General features: G+C 50.5%; 1 protein-coding gene and 1 long non-coding RNA gene across 44 annotated transcripts in view; one reads left to right on the plus strand and one right to left on the minus strand.

The window, feature by feature from the left end:
* The window catches only part of LOC136792741 (uncharacterized), a 154,103-nt gene extending 149,781 nt beyond the window's left edge, over positions 1-4,322 (minus strand). Inside the window, exons 1-2 of the long non-coding RNA XR_010837032.1 lie at positions 4,170-4,322; positions 2,582-2,781 (exon numbers count right to left, since the gene is read on the minus strand). This is a non-coding gene — a long non-coding RNA (uncharacterized lncRNA). The remainder of the gene's footprint in view (positions 1-2,581; positions 2,782-4,169) is intronic.
* Positions 4,323-4,353: 31 nt separating this feature from the next.
* CELF4 (CUGBP Elav-like family member 4) overlaps positions 4,354-19,930 on the plus strand; it is a 298,654-nt gene continuing 283,077 nt past the window's right edge. For 26 of the 43 annotated variants that reach the window (XR_010837034.1, XR_010837036.1, XR_010837037.1 and 23 more), the window contains exon 1: positions 4,649-5,192. Coding sequence is in view for 38 of the 43 variants with exons in the window: in XM_067015827.1 (XP_066871928.1) it covers positions 4,907-5,192 (286 nt within the window). In the remaining 5 variants the exon portion in view is untranslated. Of the gene's footprint in view, positions 5,193-19,930 lie in introns of all 43 variants that reach the window. The other 17 variants (XM_067015828.1, XM_067015830.1, XM_067015849.1 and 14 more) reach the window with 8 other exon arrangements.

Genomic DNA, 19,930 nt, shown 5'->3' on the forward strand with positions numbered 1-19,930 from the left:
CTGCAGGGCTGGGCCGAACAGTCACTCCAGAAAGATTTTAATTGGAGGTCTGGTCTCTGTTAGGGGAGCCCCATGCAGATGGAACCTGTTTTCAGCTGGTTCTCAACAAAACCTTAGAGAACCAGATACGTCTTGTGTTCCTAACCCTAAGGCCAGGCCATCACCCAGCTCTCTGGCCATCTACCCCCTTCTGCACCCTGCCTTCACCAGGACCCCTTTTTCCTCAAGGCTGCTACCCCCATCACAGATCACCACACACAGTTTGGATTGTTTTCTGTTTTCCTGCATGTGAATGTGGAACTCCTTGGGCCTAGAAGATACACAGCCATTGACTGTTCTGTGGCTTTTCACTTGGTATGACTTTGGTCTCTCTAACAAGACAACCAGATTCTTCCCAGGTCTGTCCTTTCTCTGCTGCTTCCAGTGGGAGAGTGGAAGGGCTAGATCAACAGAAGAATGACTGAGTGGTGGTGCTTCTAAGTCAAGCTGCTGTGTGTGTTCTAAACTACTTGTTCTCATCCTGGGCTCAGAACTTCTGGGAGAAAGTCTGCCTGGGGCCCTGCAGCTCCCCATTCTTAGAGTCTATTTGAATGAATACATCATTGCCCCCAAAGTCAGATTAGCCACTGGTGTCTAGAAACTCCAACCTGAGCACCTACTGTGTGCCCTTGCCTGTCAAGGGGGGCTGCCGAGGAGAGGCGGGGCCAGATGACTTGGTTCCTGCCCTCCAGCAGTTCTCAATCTAGATGGAGAGAAGATTCAGAGTCAGGAGAGCCAGTGCCAGTCTGAGGGTATGTGGCCATGGCCAAGGCTGTGGAATGTGGTTCAGTGGGTGCCAGAAGGAGGGGAATAATGGTGGCCAAACTGGAGGGAAGCCGAGCACAAAGAGGGCCTCTTCCCTCCTTGAGGAAGAGGAGGAGCAAAGGAAGTGAAGAGCAGGAGGCAACGGAGAGGCTTGCACAAGGACACCACCTGAACCAAGACCCCCACCACACGGGGCTCCTTACATCCCCAAAGATGAATCAGCAACAAAGTGTAAACCCCGAATGAAGAGAGCAAATGAGAAGCAATTGTTCCCAGCTCCACCTTCCATTTGCCAGCCTTCTCCCTCTCAGTGGATGGAACAATTGTGGCCATGAAGTGGCACTTGGAGAAAAAGTTTTAAATCTGTTTAAATGTCACAGTGAGTAATACTTTGCCCCCATCTTCCCCTAATTACATTTCTCTTTGATGATTTAAGGTTAAAAAAATTTTTAACTCAAGTCTTTCTAGACTATCAAGGGCAAGGAGACCAAAGCACCAACCTAACCATGTTCCTTACTCTTTTCTCAGGGGTCCTCCTCCTTTATGGCATTATTTTGAGATGCCTGTCTGTGTTATTTTATCCCTAACACTATGCTGTGGCAGAGAGGTGGCAGCAGAAGTTGCTTCTGTCCCAGGAAGCTGGGGGGAGGTGGGGTATCTCACCACACACCTTCCAGAGAGCTGAAAGTTGAGGAATGTGCTACCCGCTAAGGGGAGACAGCCCAGATCCAAAATCAGCCGCTCTCGCTCTCTCTCTCGGGTGGGAGAGAGGGGAGAGTGAGGAATCTTCCCTAGGGAAGAAGGGGCTCTCCATAACTTCAGGTCCAGGGTCCAGACGTGGAGGGAGAGAGGGAGGGGGCCTTTGTGCAGGGGGAGGAGGTGCAGCCCTGGAGGGAGTTGGAGCTATACTGCATGGAGGAGTCTCTGCGGGTATCTGAAATAACCAGATGCCCCCTTTCAGTAACAACTCGACTCTCCCACTCACTCTTGCCCAGGGGTTGCTTTTATTTATGTATTGGCAATTATTATTAATGAAACACCTGTGAATAATTTACCTGAACCTGGGGGTAAGGAGTTGAGGTGAGGTCAGAAAGAAGTGGATGTGAACCTCAGCCCCCTCCCCTGTGCAGGTCCCTCTTTTCCCAGCCCCCCTCAGCTCACTTTCTTTACTTCCCCTTGTCCTCACTTCACTTTGTGGGGAGGAGGAGGCAGGGAGAAAAAAAGACCTCAAGGAGGAATTACTCTCCTAAACGCCCCTGTTAAGGCAGAAAGTATATTCCACTCCTTTGTGAGATTCCGGGAGTTAAGTGTCAGTGCCACAAGATGATGTTAGAAGAGATGTTTTGAACAAAGTTATTGGCCTCTGCTGACGTGTCCTGTGGGAAAGGGGAAGTGGAGGTCTCAGCCGAGTGGGTGTACATACACACAGACACACACGGGGACACACACACACACACACACACACACACAGAGAGGCTGAGTGTGGATATAAACAGGGTCTAGGTACACATCCACAATGCATCCACACAAGCACCCACAATCCTGACAAGACATATGCACACACCTCCAAGCCACCAGCTCAAACCCTCTGTGTGCCTACCAGGGACGTGCTGCCTTATTACAGCACTTCACAGGCACACCAAGCCTACAGCCACATGGCAAAGAAGCTCTGTGTGTGAGTTTCTGTTCCATTCCTTCAATTTGGGCTTTTCTTAGACCATCAGATAACACTGGATAACGTAAGCCCTGAACCGAGTTATGAATCAACTATACTTACACAGGATTCCATCAAGCAAAGGCAGGAGTATCTTAAAATGAAAGGATGAAGTTCCACAGATCTCAGAACTGTACTTGCTGTTTGGTTTGGACACTGGATCCTCGGGGAGAGGTGATCGGGGTGGGCTCGGGGCCTGGGGCAGCGGAACCTCGGGGCCTCCTCTGGCCTCCTCCCGGCGCTGGAGAGCTCGGCGTTTGTGGCTGTACCAAAGAAGCTTGGTCTCAGTTTTCAGGCAGCTAGGGTCTCATTTCTCTAAATAAAATTTTAAACATGATGTTGTCTAGTAACATCACGTAATCCGAGGGCAAGAAAAGAGAAACCCAAAACACCGGAAAGGGGCCGGTGGGGACCAGGACAGGGTCAAGCCAGCAGCTTTGCCCTGCAACCCGCGAGGGAGCAGGCGCGTTATTTTAATTTGCCCGGAAGCCGAGAAGAGGCTGCCCTAGAAACGCAAATGTGGGAGAGCAGGGGTGCAGGTAAATATCATTAAAAGGGGAATCTATCTACTCTCCCAAGCCAAGTTCACCACCAGCGTTCGCCCCCAGAGGCGGGGCTGCTTGAACCCGGCTCCTGCGCCAGCCACTCCCTCTCCCGCGCAGCCGACGTCCTGGCCCCGGCGGGCCTGATGGGGAACCTTACGGAGTCTGGGCTGGGCGGCGGGACCCTTTGCTCTCGCCCGCAGACGTGACTCCCAGCCTCGCACTTCTGGAGCGGGAGGTGCTGCAAACGAAGCCCGAGGGGGCAAAGTACGCAATAGGAGTCTGGGTCCGGCCGCAGCCCGGAGAGCGATTTGGGGATTTTATTTCTTTGATGGTGGATTTAGAAAAAAAAAAAAAAAAAAAAATTTTTTTTCAGTTTGAACCAGTAAAGCAGACAAGGGCAAAAGCAAGCCAGTCCCTCGTGCTGGCTCACCGGCCACCGCGCCCAGAACCTGCCTACTTCCCAGCCGGGCGAGCGGGCCGAGGCGCCAGGCTCCTACCTTCCTCCCGCCAGCCGCCTGCCGGTCCAGCCGCCGCGCTTTGGGGCGGGGAGGCCGTCCGGGACGGAATACCCACCTCCAGCCTTCGCGGGCGGGCTGGGACGAGGGTCGGGCCCCGAATCTCTACGCCCCGTCCCCCCAGCGCTGCCCAACCGCTCCCCAGACCCGTCCTCCCCAGGTAGCTCGGGTGGCGGTAGATGCCGTGCGGGAGGGCGAAGATTTGGGGCTGCTCTGGCAGGTTGGGGATGCGAGGAGGGAAAAAGCAGAGAAAGACAGAGAGAGCGCGCGCGAGAGAGCTCTTGTCTACAGATTTATCCACATAACATATATTTATGTAGCAATTTTCTCTCGACACTGATCAATGCGCACTCGGATCGCTGGGCGGATTTCCTCCAAGCCGGCTCGCTTTTTCAAGTCTAAATAAAGGGAACCAGATGGGAGAAAAAAAGCGCCCATTCCACCTTCGCCGCCGCCCCGCCCGCCATCCCTGCCTTTGCTTCGCCCGCCTGGCGCTCTTATAGAGCGCAGCTCAGGGGATAACGCCCCCTTACATACCCACACGAAAATGAAAATCAATGTTTTTTTTAAAAAAAAAACAAAAAGTTGCACCTGCTGCTATTACAAAAAGAACCCCCGAAAGGCAAAGAGGAAGCCAGAAGCCCCGTTCCTAACTGGCACCCGCTCCCCGCAGCCGCTGGGCCCGGAATCTCAGCGCCTCCCGAAGAGCCATGCGCCTGGCTCTATTTATAGCCGGGGGCCGTCTCGGACTGTACCACCGCTGCTCGCCGGGGCCGCCGACGGGGGAGGCGCGGCGGGGCCGGCGCCGCCCCACGCCACCCTGCTCCCGACCGCCGCCCGCCGCCGCGCTGAGCCCCCCCGCCTAAATCTCGCCCTCCCGGCCCCGCGCCCCGCTCTTCCGCGCGCGCACACTCGCCGCCCCCACCCCTGGTCTGACTGGGAACTTGAACCGGTCCAGCCTGTTTAAACGCAAAGGACAGAGATCCTGTCTGTTCAATGTAAAAAAAAAAAAAAAAAAAAAAAAAAAAAAAAAAAAATCTGATCAGACCGAAAGAGAGAGAGAGAGAGAGAGAGAGGGAGAGAGAGAGAGAAGAGAGGGAGGGAGAGAGAGGGGGGGAGAGGAGAGAGAGCGCGAGCGCGAGCGAGAGAGAGAAGAGAAGAGAAAGAGAGAGAGCAGAGAGCGAGAGGAGAGCGAGGTGTGGAGAAACCGAGGGGGAGAGAACCCGAGTGTGTGTATGCGTGTGCGTGTGTGAGCGCGAGCGAGCTTGCGAGGGAGAGGAGCGAGAGAGTGCGAGCAAGAAAGAATAAAAGGAAAGAAGATTTTCTCTATGTATATAAAGATGGCCACGTTAGCAAACGGACAGGCTGACAACGCGAGCCTCAGTACCAACGGGCTCGGCAGCAGCCCGGGCAGCGCCGGGCATATGAACGGATTAAGCCACAGCCCGGGGAACCCGTCGACCATTCCCATGAAGGACCACGATGCCATCAAGCTGTTCATTGGGCAGATCCCCCGCAACCTGGATGAGAAGGACCTCAAGCCCCTCTTCGAGGAGTTCGGCAAGATCTACGAGCTTACGGTTCTGAAGGACAGGTTCACAGGCATGCACAAAGGTGAGTGCACCTTTCGCTCCCAACTTTGCCGGGGAGAAGGAGCGGGCGGGCGGGCCGATCGGCCAGCGACGAACGAGCGAGCGGGAGACGGCGCGAGAGGGAGCCTCGGGCGGACGCCGAGGAGGGAGGCGCTCCGGCAGCAGAGACCGGGACTGGGGTGCGTGGGGAGCTGTTCGCCGGGGCAAGGCTGGGTTTGGGGCGAAAAGCTGATAGACGCGGTTTCGTGGGGAGAGAAGCGGGAGAAGAAGAAGAAGAGAAAGAGAGGATCGAGGGGAAACGGGGCTTGGATTTTGGGGTACAGCTACTTGAAAGATTGGGATGGGGACGTCTGCACCGGCCGAGCCCGGGACGCTGAGCAGACTGGCGGGCTCTCAGCCGGCCGGTAACCAAGGGTGCTGTCCATCGCCGTGGTGCTGAAATACTACGCGGAGATGGTTTTCTCCTTCTCCGCTCCGGGCCAGAGTAGCAGGAGCGCAGCCGTCTAAAAAGAAGAGAGGTGACAGATTCAAAGATATATTTTTATTTCGCTATCAATTTAACAGTAAACTCTCCCTGTCGAGCTGTGTGCCTGAATAATCCGGTTGTGGTGCGAGTGGTGGAGGAGGGGTTGGGGGGGTTAGTTGTTTGAAGGAAAGAGGGACAAAACCTAAGGTAAGAATTAGCAAAGAACCAGCCATCCCCTGGGTGGAGTGGGGGCGTTAGGGAAGCCTGGATGATCCCCTCCTCCAGAAAGCAGGGCTTCGAGAAAAAAAATCTGTGTGTGAAAGATATACATTTTGGAGGGTGTATCCGAAATTATCCCAAACTCACCATGCAGAGAGGTTTATAGTACATCGTTTCTTTCCCTTGAAGCTATCATTACTAGTGAGTGCTTGGAGGAGGGGGAAACAGAATGATCAAAGAATTAAAACCCAGCAACTTTTTAGGAAAGTGGTCATGGGAATTGTCTGCAGCCTGCCTGTTTTCTCCTTGTTTTATTATCTTTAAGGCAGAGCCCCAAACGTGTTCAGTTGTAGAACGTGTGTGGGTGGCTGGTGGGTGACGAAATTAGCCCAGTGCTTGCTCCCTAACAGTAATGTATAGGATGTGCAGCGGGAATTAATCGGGGCTGGAGCTGTGTAGGCAAGTTAAATGCTTTCTGAGAGAGATTGATCGTCAGACAGGGAAGGAACACTGGGCTAAGGAAGTTGTAAGGGATGTGTATGGACGTTCCGTTTTTAATAAACAGTAGTGTGGAGAGCTGCTGAAGATGCTGTGTTAGAGCTGGTGGCTTTAAATGAAAACACACACACGCACATGCACACCTACCCACACACAGAGGGCAGCTTCATCCTTGGCCACAAATGGGCTATGAACAGAGCTGATCCTCCGGCACATTAGGTGCAGAGCGCGGAGCTGTCTGGTTCTCTAAGCAGCAGTGGTTTTCACTATCACAGCCTCCCTCCTTCTTCAGCCCTCCCTTCATCCGAATACTAAGCAGAGCTCCGAACTCTTCATAGTTGGAGTCCCAGAGAGCAGTTTTTATTGGCTTTAGCATCTTCCAGCTTGCCTGCTGAGGAGTAAATCTTAAAGTTAATGGCATGTTGAGTAGCACAAAAGCATAGCAAAATGGAAATATACTGGGTTTGCTGGGGTGGGGTGAGGGTGGGAGCTGTAATGGAGAGAGAAACCAACCTTTATTCAATATGGAGAAAATGTCTGTTCAGAAGAGAAACTGGAAAGGTGGCATGGGGAGGCAGTCTTCAAAATAATATCAGTTTCCCTCTTTTTCACGCTCCTTCTCAAGTCAACCATATCTCTGTAGTTTTTCCCTTTCCAATCAAGCTCCCTAGAAGCTAATCAAGGTTTGTATTAAACCTTTGTCATTTTAATATGCCCCCAGATTTTAAAATAGCAATAATGAAAAATTAAAAAGCAGAGGTAGGGAAATACTTTGCCCAACTTAATGATAGGTTCTTATGGGGATTTGAGATTTTAAAGTTTAAAAAAAAATCAGTATCCACTAGAGGCAAAAAGACAGTTGTGAAGAACTGAGCTTCCTATGAGATCTGGGTTGGAGCACTTTATTTGCTTCTTTATTCCAAATGAAGATGATCTTAAACAATATTCCTTGGTTTCTTCTCACGATCCCTTGCTAGCATCATCACTCTGTTTCTGATGTTTTTGGGGCTCCCTTTTACTATAGCAAAATGTAGAATTATCATCATTTGCATCAGCGAGGTAGAGAAGGTTAAGATATAGTTGCATCATATGTATCATATCATATATATACATACACATATCTGGCCAGGATTCCTATGACAAGCAAAACTTCATTTTCTAAATAATTCCTCCTCTAAACTGGCTCAGTCAGGGGCAGGCAGGCCCGTTGGCTCTGGAATGCTGGGTGCTTCATTGTCAAAGCTCACCCTTCAGAGCCTGAGCATATATTTTTTCCTATGAAACTTCCTGCCTCTCCATCCCTCAGATTTTTATAGGCAAGGTTGGTCCACAATGTCCCTAACAGTGCTTCGAAGCTCTGAGAGAGCTGAATAAATGAGACAGTTTCCGAGGCCTGGTTTATTCATTCCTAGAAGAGTTTGAACTCCTCCTTCAGTGATACAGCCTGATTTATTAGCTAATCCTGATAAAATAAGCTTCCGGCCACCTTAAAAAATTACTTGCTTGCCATTGGTGATTAATTACTGTTAAGTCAAAAGCATGATGAGGCTTGAAGAATGAGGGTTGCATTTGGCTTCTAGATTTCCCCCAAGTCTAAATTATAACATGAGGCTAGGGATAGAAATGTGCCTTTGTTAAGCCTGGTTTCAGGGTATATTTGTGGCTTTTTCTTTCCCCTTCTTGAATTTCTAACTTCTAATGAATCATACTGGGATAAAATTGAGAGACATGACAGGATACTGGCCTTCAGTGTGGATGGAATATGTATGCTACTGATTAAAAGAAGAAGAAAAAAAATAAGTAAAAATTAAATTAAGTACATGAGATTTCAGGTGGGTATCCATTTGTTGGCCACCTGCCATTTCTGGTAACTAAAGAAGGAAACAGTTCTAAGGGTTAATGGAATACCTGCCATGCGTAGAGTGAACCTTAAAAGGCAATTACTCCAGTCAAATTGGGAGTCTGGAGGAGGGAGTAGGTGTGTGTTGTGGAGCAAACCCAGCCGTATCGAGAAAGGCTGTTGGGCTGGGGAGGAGCAAATAGCAGTTGTGGACTGGGGTGATTACCGTAAAGGTAAATTCACCCCCTGGAGAACAGAAGGCAAATGGGCAAGGGGAGATCTGGGTGCTAGGCAGAGAGAGAAAGAAAGGGAAAAGCCCAGAACAATTTGAAGAAACAACACTTAAGGAAGAAAACCCAGTTTAATGCAAACTCTCCCGGCTAACTCAGAGTCTCCTTTTCTCCCCCATTAGAAGCACTTCGAGAAAGATTGTTTTTCCAGGCTCCAAAGAGAAAGACATTGTGCTATTGATTTAAGAAGAGAGAGGCAAACTCCCAGGGTATCAGCAGAAGTGAACTGAGGACGAATTTTGCCCCTTCTTATAGAATTTTTCTCCCTTGGAGAAGGAAACAGGTCATCCACTAGTCTAATTCTTCCCTTCTATCACTTTTTATTTATTTCTATTTTATTCCTTGTATTTCCTGGAAAACAAAGGCAGTGACTGAAATTACATACACACACACAGAGTCACAACTGCTAACACACACACACACATACACAGTTAGTGGATCACACATGAACAAGCCACAATCCATTCATAACTTTGGTCTTATCTAGCAGGATAGGAGGCAGCAAAGACTGAGTTACTGGGAGACATAAAGACTAGTGCTCTCTGGATAGCCATATTATAATGCATTATCTTTGAAGTCATTTAAGTCCAATTTAAGTGGTATTTAGTATAATATTTATGAATTAATGTGATCTAAGCATAGGGCTGTCCCCAAAGGTTTAAACAGCCTTTACTACTGATATGTGCTTGTTCCCGGAGCCTGCGATGTATTTTAATCTAAACAGCTAAGTCCTCATCACAGTCCCTCTTGTTAACCAGTCAGAACAGATCTGTGGCCTGGATAACCTCTCTGCATTGAGATTTTCCCCTGCTGCATGGAGGAAAATCTACTCTAGTGGCAGCCCGGGGCCTCCCAACCCAGGAGCCACAGCTTCAGGGACATCGGCCCCTCATACTTTCATACTACATCCAGAGGGAGGGTGGGGACAGAGTAATGGAACCTTCTGTGCATTGAGCTCCGGAGAGTATATCATTTTGAAATATACTCATCGTCAGATGCACAACCTCTCATTTCAACGGTATCTGAGTAGTAAATTCCTCAAGCCCCTTGATTTGGGGTACAGCTGGGAGAAGGGGAAAGGGCAAGGGTTATGATTATGTTTGGGTGATTTGTGACCATCTTCATAAAATTATGTCTGGTATTTTTGTGTAAGAGGTAACAATTCTCAAAATATCGAGTTTCTGCCACTTGGCTTTAGCTGAAAGAGCTCACTGGTGGGTTTTTTTGGTTTTTTGTCTTTTTTTTTTTTTCCTGAGATAGGTGAATTAAAGCTAGTGAGGTTCTATCTTATTTCTGTTTTCAAATGAGTCTAAGAGACAGGGAAGTCAAAGTATCAGCATGGGCATCAGCTCAAGTAAGATGAACTTTTAAAAGCTACTTGGAAAAACAAAAATTCAGTTCTGTCCAGGGAAAAACACTAGCAGAATGGCTGGACACACACCTATAGCTTTTAAAAGAAAGATTTGCCTTGTGAGACAGAGATGTGGAAAATGAGATAGCTATAATAAGAAGAAAAACATTTAAAAATAAGTTTCACTAAAGAAAATTAGCAATAGTAATTGTTGCAAAGTTAAAATAAACCTAAACAACTGCCCCCATTAAAAAAAAAAAAAAAAAACCTCCAAATTCCAGATGTTGATAAGTATTCTATTTAGGAGCAAAGAAAAAAACTATTGGGAATTGATTAGTTTATTTAAGACGCTGGTGGTTATTTGCTGGTTGTGCATGATTTCATTTATCTTTTAAACAGACTTCCCGAGAATCGACACACACATACACACACACACACACACCACACACAGAGATAAATTAATATGCACATGTGCACGTATATGCATCCATGTACAAGCATGACTAAGCGCATCCCACACATATGGGAACCAGGGCTGGCCTAGATTTTACTGCAATTCAACAGGGAGATGTTAACACTCTTTCTCCCCCACCCTGCCCCACTCAGCTTTAATGGGGAATTCTAGATTGGGTTGAAAGAACCCCCTTGGCATACTTTCACTCTCTCCACCTGCTCCAGTTGGCTGATGTTTGTGACTTCTCAAACAGAAAACAAAAAGAAAAGCTTTTCTTGAATGAAGTCATAGCTTAAAAACAACCCAAAGGAAAACAATTACAAACATGTATGCCATAGATATGCAAACATCCCCTCAGTTCATGCTTATTGTAAAGTTTTCAGAGTGCTTTCAAGGAGCTGATTGCTGGGCATCTTTCCTGATACCCAGTGATCTCACCACTCTCCGGTGACTCCAGCAAAGGCCATCGCTGTCATTATTATTATTATCATCATCATCATCATTATTATAATTTATAGACCAGGATGGGAGAGGAGCTTCTGAGTGATGCCTGAGGAGATATCCAAAACACCCACTCTTTGGATGAGAAAAGAGCTGGTCTCACTTGCCTCTGATGGATTTAGGAAAAACACTGCACAACTCACACCTTCCAAGTCACCAGAGGGTGGTCAGTTTCCAAACTGACCCAGGACGGATCTCAGTATAGAAGATTTGGAATGAGTACTCTGTAGAGGAGAGGAAGATTCAATAGAGGATGAGGCCCAACATCGTAGGCAGAAAAAAGGAAAACTGAAAGTTGGAAGGCCAAAATGCCAGCCGGAAGCTGGGATCACTGGTTGACAGTGGCTGAAACTGCAGCAGCTTCTGAACTTGGAAGGGAAATCCCATGTGACATGCTGAGAGAAGAGCTCGAGGGTGTGAAAATCTGTGTGTGTCTCCGGGTACTGGAGGGTTGGGTGAGGGAAGATGCTGCAGCCTGCGTGGGTGTTGGTGTGAGTGCATGCGTGTGTGTGTGTGTGTGTGTGTGTGTGTGTGTGCAGGGAAGACATGACAAATTCAAGTGTCGTGGAGATGATGTTAGGGGTAGTTTCATCTTGCCAGGCTGTATGTGTGATCAGGGAGATGGTTGATGGAGAAAAGAGGAGAATGACGCTGTCCTTGTGATTATGTACATGCTCCACCTTGGAACTCGTGGCTTGGATTTGTCAATGATCTAAGCTCCAGTGTGGAGGCGTGCTCTTGTTCATCTGCCTGATAGCCCCACTCAAAAGTCCAGGTTGGGGAGAGGGTTCATCTCCCCCCACACATCACTCTTCAAAGGCTTGCCCCCTTCTGCTCACCTACGGACTCATTTTAGAAATGACCTTCCATCCGAGACCTGAATGGCCAGCCACAGAGCCCAGCTCTCTGCAGAGATCACTCCCTCCACTCTCTGCATTCCCCACCCCACCCTCTGCCTGCCACTTGGCATCCCCGTCCAACTTTTATTTTGTACTGCTTTCACACACACACACACACACACACACACACACACAGACATACACACAGACACACGCACACAGGTATACACACACACAGACATACACACACACAGACACACACAGAGAGACATACACACACACACAGACACACACACAAACACACACAGAGACATACACACACACACACAGACACACACATACAGACACACACACACACACACAGACATACACACACAGGGGAGTTGACCAAGTCAGTCCAGCTAGGCCCTGGCAAGCAAAGGGCTGCATTAGCCTGAATGCACGCAGGGGTGGCAAGGACCTGGTGGCCCGCCTTGTGGTCTCTCTACAAGGAAATCACATCCTCTTCCTTTACTTTCACCTTCTCTGCAGCCCCTCAAATACACATATTCTCCAAGAATCCAGAAAGCATCTAATTCTGCCCAAAGAGCCTAGGGAAGGGGAACAGAGCCCCCAGCTTATTTGGAGCCCTTTTTTCATGCTCTTCCACCTCCATTTTTTCTTTTTTCTCCTTGCTACTTAAGATGCCCTCGAAAACCCACAGTGGGTCTGAAGAGAAAGATACATGTTCCACTTGGCAACGTGAGGGTATGGTTAAAGATGCCAGGGCAAGAGGACAATGATGGGGTAGAAACGGTGGCAGAGGAATTCCCAGAGTTGATGTGCTCGCCCTAAGGGCTTCCTCCATCTCCACTCATCCAGTTTCCAGTGGTCCCTGGATGGGTATAAAGCCGAAGCCACAGCTCTGCCCACAGAAACCAACAAAGAGGCCAGGTGGGCAGCCCCAGGGTAATTGCCCTCCTTTCTGTTTCCCTCTGGGAGCAGAAGGGGATGTGTTCAGGACCAAGGAGTCACAGGGCTGCTCCCCTTACACTCACTCCACCTTTGGTTTCCCTTATCCTCCCTTGTGTCTCCCCTCCAGCATAAGCTGACTGACACTCAAACGAAGCAATTCCCAGCAGCTCAGCTCAGGAACAGATCCTACGTGGCCACCTACAAGATGTAAATAAATGGGTGCCCTCATGGAGACGGACATAGTTCTGGTTCCGTGAGGATGGAACAGCCAAAAATATTGATCAAAGCTCAGGGAAAAAAAATTAACAATGAGCTGGCCTCCAACAAGAGTTTAATTGAGGGAGACTTCTGAAGGCCGGCTCTGGACAGCGCATAAACTGACCACGATGTTACTTTATTGCAATACACTCTGCTTTAATTAATTAATCACCTTTGTTAAGAGCTGCTCCAGATCAAAGGTTTCTGGATACATAGCAGATCTTACTAACAAAGCCCCTATGCATTAGACTATCCTACTGCCCACAGTGAGGCAAGCAACCTTCCTTCCCATTTTCTTTCCTCTTAGCTGTGGCTTCTTCCTCTTTGTTAAAGATGAATGGATCTTACAGCACAGCCGCTCTGCCCTAGGATGGGGTGGTGAGGGGTGTTGCCCGCTGAGGGCATGGGGCTTCCTCTCAGCAGCTGTTTCTAAAATTACACGACTGAGACTTGGTTCACCTTCAAATCTATCTGGCTGAAATGGGGAGTGTCAATAGAATAAAAACAGAGCTCATGGAAATGCAAGAGACGTGTGTATGTGTGTGTGTGTGTGTGTGAGTGTTTGTGTGTGTAGGCACGTGCACAAGCAAGTATGTGCATATCCACATAAATACTATGGGATCGATACATTTCACATCCGCTGCCCACACCTCTTAACTTCTCCCTCCTGTCTCTTGAGCACCTGTGCTACTGTCGTATTTCACTCTGAGAAATGCTCGGAGCTGAAGCGTGCATAGATGATGCTATATTGAACCAAGCCATTGTTTGGATTCGGTTATGGAGTCCTGGTGCACGTTGAAGGATGGTCCTTGCCTGGCGTAGGTGGTGCCTAAAGAATCTACTTCTCAAGATATGACAGGAACCTCACTCTCCAGAGTCCCCCAAACCTACAAACTGACAGGTGACTTACTTGAAAACAACCCTTGGAGTCATTCTAGGCAGATTTGAATGCCATACGTGGCTGTTTGTTCATTATTCTAATTTAATGATGCAGTCACACCTAATTAATCCATGTCTGGTTTATTCATACACTAAGTCTGAGGATCCAAAAGATCTCTCTAGCTGGCTGGCTCTTCCCTTTACAGGGGCGAGTGAGGAGGCTCCCCCGGCAAGTGAGCATGTCTGGGTCCAAACAGGAACGGATCACCGTAGACAGATTTGATGAAGGCACTGTCCACCCACGTAGGAATGACAGCAATTACAGAGATGACAGCAATCAGAGACTAGCGATGAGATCTGTGTGCCTGTGTGCACATACGTGAGCACACAATGCGTGCATTCTACCAGGGCAACCTTCAAGTAGGCAACGGGCCACACCCCCAGTGTGTACAAAACAACAAGACATTAATGGAGTGTCAAGCATTCCTATGATTGGGAGTTTCAGTGCAGAAGGTTGTGAGGCTGAGCTGAGTCAAACTCCCCTCTCTGGCCTGGAGAAAGCCGAATGCATTGCTGCCACTGCACAGATAAAGAGGCTGAGGCTGGGAGCAGCAAAGTCCAGTCTGCAGCGTGGCCCTCAGTGGACCTCCCCATAGCTGCTTCTGGCCATACTGTTCCCAGTGAGGGCTGCCTCTTGCCCGGCAGGTACATTGAAAGAACAAGGCATCAACCTAATAACATCCTTATAAAGCCAAGCCTCCTGTGCTAGTCCTAGGAGACAAGAGGCATCCAAAGATCAAACACTACATCACAGTGTATTTGTAAGCACTCTGATACGGCTACCTCCCTATAATGCTCTAATTGACTATTTGATCAGCTCTAAAAGGCCCGGTGTTCAAGACAGACTCACACACATTCACACGCTCACACACATACACTCACCACACAAGCACACGCATGCAGTCTCTCTCGTGCACATGGCACTGTACCCACACCAGTTCATCCAACAAAGGTAGATTTGCGCAGGAGATGCTTGAAGGTGAGTGAAATCACACACCTAAGATCATACATGCCCTTCCAGTAATGGGCTTATCAATAGCTCTTAAAGAAATGTGACAGCCAGCCCAGAGTGATTCAGTTGTATGGACAAAGGTCAGCATATAGATATCCATTATTAATAATATCAATATCTTGGTTGACCAATATAACCAGAAACTGTATCATGTCACTGCTGATGGGCAAGGCTTGGAGGACTCCTCTGCAATAGCAGGAAATTATGCCCATGTAAAATTAATCGTATTGACTGGTTCTAAGAATATACGGAGAGGTGAAGATGTTGAGAGCTCTTGCCGTGGTGGGAAAGGGGGACCTTGTTCCCAGAGGCTCCCTGGTCTTGAACCCTTGGAAAGCGCCCAGGAAGAAGGTGTCTACCACGGCAACCTTCAAATAGGCAAGAGGCCACACCCCCAGTGTGTACAAAACAACAAGGCCTTATGGAGTGTCAGGCATTCCTATGATTGGGAGTTTCAGTGCAGAAGGTCGTGAGGCTGAGCTGAGTCAAACTCCCCTCTCTGGCCTGAAGAAAGCCGAATGCACTGCTGCCACTGCACAGATAAAGAAGCTGAGGCTGGGAGCAGCAAAGTCCAGTCTGCAGCGTGGCCCTCAGCAGACCTCCCCATAGCTGCTTCTGGCCATACTGCTCCCAGTGAGGGCTGCCTCTTGCCCGGCAGGTACACCAAAAAGAACGCTTTCCCTCATCCGGCCTCCGCTTTCCAGCGGGGTGAGGTAGAGGAGAGGTGTTCTCTGAACAGGAAAAGAAAGAAATAGGATCCCCTAACCATTATCCACCCAACATATCCACATCTTTCTGTCAAATCAATACTTGGCTTGGCTTGCTCTCACCAAATGGGGCACAGAGAGCATCCTTGCACCTGCCGTGTGAAGAGGTCTATCTCTGAGGGGTGGTGTGAGCCTGAAGCAGCATCCCCAGTTACATGGCTGGATATTGGCCTCAGGGGGATGTCAGTGTGCGCCCTTTGCAGCTTAAAGTTCCCAGGAAGAAAGGCACCCAATCCCATCAATCATGTGACTGGGTTCTGGAGACCAGCAGAGCCAGGGTCTTGTCTTGTCAGCCTTGCTGGTCAGGTTGGTATGGTCTGGACTGTAGAAGGCCATTGCTCACTCAGGCTCACCTCCAGGCACAGTGAGCAGGAAGGAAATGGAAGGCCATGTGTCCTTGGCCTTGGAATTGTTGTCTGGCATGCCCCTGGCCTCTCATGGCCTTGTCCACTGGAGCCCGGCTCAGGCTGTTCCTGGTCCTCCTTGGCCACGCTGGGCAGCACCTGATCAGGTGTTCTGAGGGAGAAGTGGACAGCAGAGACTCCGGTGGCCGAGGGCTTGGCAGAGAGAGACGGAACAGAGCCGACAATTTGGATCATTTCTTTTCTCTGTTCCCAGAGCCTGTGCAGGCAGCTGGAAGGGAGACTACCTTAGAGGCTAGGTCCCCTGGAGGGGTAATGATGGACGATAGGAAAGGAACTGCTAAGGTGCAGGGGAGATGCCTTTGATGTAAAGGAAGGAGAGGAAATGGTCCCTGTGGCTGGGGTAGGAGCACTTGGAACTCAGCAGACAGGCCACCTGCCTCCCCCTCCCGGCCTCAGGCACACTCAGAGTCCCGCCAGACACTTACACCCAGACCTTGGGACCAAGGGCCTTGGCCAGTCTCTGTTCCCTACCCCATGCTAATGGCCCAGCCTTGTTAGCTGAGGCTACCTTGGACAGTTCCCAGATCTCTGGACTTGCCCACCACCCAGGGCCCAGACAAGGCGTGGCCACAGAGGTGTTTGGGGAGGGCGTACCCTCTTTGTGCACAGAGCCACACCGCCTCCTCGACCCCAAAGGCCTGGGTCTAAGGAACTCTAGGAGAACAGCCCAAAGCCCAGAGGCTAGGACCCTCCTGTAGACCCTTTCCCTACCTTAGGGAGGGGTCCCCAAACTGTGCATGTGGAAGGGCTGCCCCCTCCTCCAGCGGTCGCCTGCCCTCTGACCGTAGAGAGGGAGAACTTCCTACTCTCGAGCAGGGACACTGAAGCCGAGGTGCCGCTCCTGCCGCAGTCCTGGCTCGGTGTCCAAACCTCTCCCGCACACCACTCCTTACCCCTACAGGACAAGGGGGGCACTCCTCTTATGCGTGGGAGCCCCATGCAGGAGTAGGCTGCATGCGACCCTGAGCCCAAGCCTGGGGCACCACCAAAACAGCACCAACATGAAACAAGAGAGGAGGATCAGAAAATCCAGAAAGTATTGTAGTTCAGTATGCATGTGCATTTGGTTTCATTTCAAAAATGAATAATTCGTGTACCGTTTAGTACAGATTTTATTCTTCATTCCCTATGTTGCGGCACCAGAATCTTTTCCGTACTTAGGGGTCTGACATGGGTCCAACTCCAAACTGTTATATCCCTCAGCTTTTGCAAAGGACCCTCCAAACGCCCCAGAAGACACACACGCACCCTCAACCCTGTGCCTGGCAACCCGGGGCCTGGGCACAGGACTGATTAGTTAGTGATCATTTGGCACACCTGCCACCCAGGTCCAGCTGAGACCCCAGGGCACCAGCTCCAGGGCACCAAAGTTCCGTGGGCCATCGGAGTGAGAGGCACAGAGCAGGAGGCCACCACTGGCTTATTTCCAGGCTTCATTTTCTCTTGTAATTTTTAAAACTCTTTTTCTTGAAAACTGAGACCTCCGCTTTGCTCTCATCTTGATTATTTCAATAAGTAAATTATTAGATTTACTTTAGAGTCAATTCTGTTGTTATTGTGTTGGGCAGGTTTGAAAATCCACTGGAATGAGAAGTAAAGGGTGAGGCCTGGGGCTGGAAGGTACGAGGCAGCCGAGCAGGTCCCCAGAGAGAGGAGAGGAATGCAGATAACCGGGCGGTGTCTCGGCGGGGAAAGCCGTGCCCGAAGGCGGCAGTAAGCAGCCGCTCCACAGAGCAGGTCACAGTGGCAGGCAGCTGGACGGGAGGAGAGAGACAGGAGCAGAGGCCCAGGTGGTGGCCACAGAGCTGGAGCTGGGGACGCCAGGCCCCTGCTCCCTTCTGTGCGAGACCCCCCCCGCCCCCCATCTGTGACTCACACTGTCTCCAAAGCCTTGGTTTGTTTCTCCTGAGTTTCTCAAGTTTCTCAGCAAAACATTAACCCTGAATGTTCTGACTTATGTCAGCTGAGCCAGGCTGGTCCACAGCAGAGGCCACAGAGCCGGGAGGAGAGGGTCCCCCAAGGCTGGCAGAGGCAGGAGAATCGGGCTGGGACAAGAGCAGGGAAGACATCGACCCAGCTGCAGTCTGCATCTAGGGCATACCAGCCCCACGCGGAGAGCAGGGTCCCATGCTTACCCCCATGGGGCAGGGCAGCCTTCTGCAAAGCAGAGAGCAAGTGCAGCATTTCAATCTGATGGGGGAGACACTCGGGGAAGACCAGGGTGGGGTGGGGAAGAAACACGCCTCCCTCAAGGAGGCAGATTCATGTGCAACTCAGGTGCCCTGAGGGTCAAGTTCTCTCCTCCGAAGGCGGGAACCCACCATCACCACCGAGAATAACTGGGTGTGCTAGGAAGCGGCAAACCCACAAATATAAGACTACCCAATGCGAATGTCTTGTGTGGGGAATGAAGGATCCCCCCCCCAAAGAGGAGTAATCAGATAGGGGTACCAGCTTCCGGCCCAAGGGGCTTGGCCCCAGTCTCCTAGGTAGAGAGGGTGGCAGAAGCCCGGCTGGGACATGGGAACAAGGCAGAGCAGAGCCCGGAGGCCAGCTTGCTGCCGGCCTGCTTGTTTTGTTTCGTTTTGTTCCATTATGTTTCGTTTTTTGTCCCACTGCAGTCAAGTCTCGTTCTCAGGCTGGTGGATAAAGGAATTTCTCACTTTGAATAAATCTCTCGACCTACCACCAGCCCGGCTGAGAGAGAAGAGTTGGGGGCAGGGGTAGGTGGGTGGGTTGCAGATATGTCTGAGGAAGGTGGTGACACACATAGGACCTGCAAGGACAGGCCTCACCTTCTTTGGGGCTGCAGTGTCCTTCAGCTGTCCAAACGGCAGCCCACTTGGGCTGAGAAATTACCCGTGGAATATTTCAACCTGTGCCCATGTTCCCTGTCACCTAGTCAGGCATCCAGACTGTCCCCAAAGCTTACTCAGCTGAACATCCCGAGCAGTAAACTGGGTGTTTCTAGAGGTGGGAATCTCCCCCTGGCCCTCTGACCTTCCTCTGTGCTGGCCCCCAGTTCAGGAGTGGCTGCAGGAAGCCAGGCAGTGGGTAAAGCCCGGGACAGCATTTCCTGGGGTGACACTGGTCTTGTGGCTGGAAGAATCTTGGCAGATCCCAGGAAGAACCACTCCCAATGTGGACAGCACACCCGGGCAAGGGTGCCAGGCTCCCTGGGCAGCCTGTTTACTGCATGGGAGCAATTGGGGTGCTTCCTCCATCTCTGGGAGAGAAACCCAGCCCAGAGGAGCAGGAAGAGATGAGGTGACCGTTAGGGCCCCGAATACAGCAGTGTTTGTGGCCGACTCTTTAGCGGAAGGAAAACTCCCCTCGTTCAGGCCTTCCACAGAGCTTGACCCCGCGGCATCTTCCTGACCCCTGGGATTTCTCGGGGGCGGGGGGAGCAACACGGGGCCCCATCACGGAGCTGGAGTCCTCCAGTGCCCCCCACCCCGCCTACTCTACACTCCCCTGACGCCCCCAGGCCCCAACCCCCAAGCCCCAGGGCTCTCAGGGCACAACGGTCCCCAACCCAAATGACCTCCCTTTCCTATCCCTTCTAAGTCCTACCCCTTGCTGATCTGACAAATCAAACTGGGCAGATGCATCCCTAGAGGCTAGTGGACATCAATGAGTTACCATCACTGGTGACATGTGCCTCGTACAGGGACCTTTTAGAGCCCAGGCCATAACCCAAAGAAACATCTCTCATGGTGGGATTTCTGGCACAAGGCAAGCCAGAGGGAGAGGCCATGAGGCTGGGAGGCCTCTGGCTGCTCCCTGGGCATGGGCCTGCCTGGCCTAAAGCTGTGTGGCCAGGACATGGACCACCCCCTCCCATGCCACAGGACCAGATGAAGCAGGCAGCGGAGGGGCTCAGACCCTGCCTGTCTCCCAGCAGGGCCGGCGCACCCAGGAGGCTGCCAAGTCAGAGGTCTAATCAA

The sequence above is a fragment of the Kogia breviceps genome, chromosome 15 (genome assembly GCF_026419965.1).
Source record: "Kogia breviceps isolate mKogBre1 chromosome 15, mKogBre1 haplotype 1, whole genome shotgun sequence".
Lineage (NCBI taxonomy): Eukaryota > Metazoa > Chordata > Mammalia > Artiodactyla > Physeteridae > Kogia > Kogia breviceps.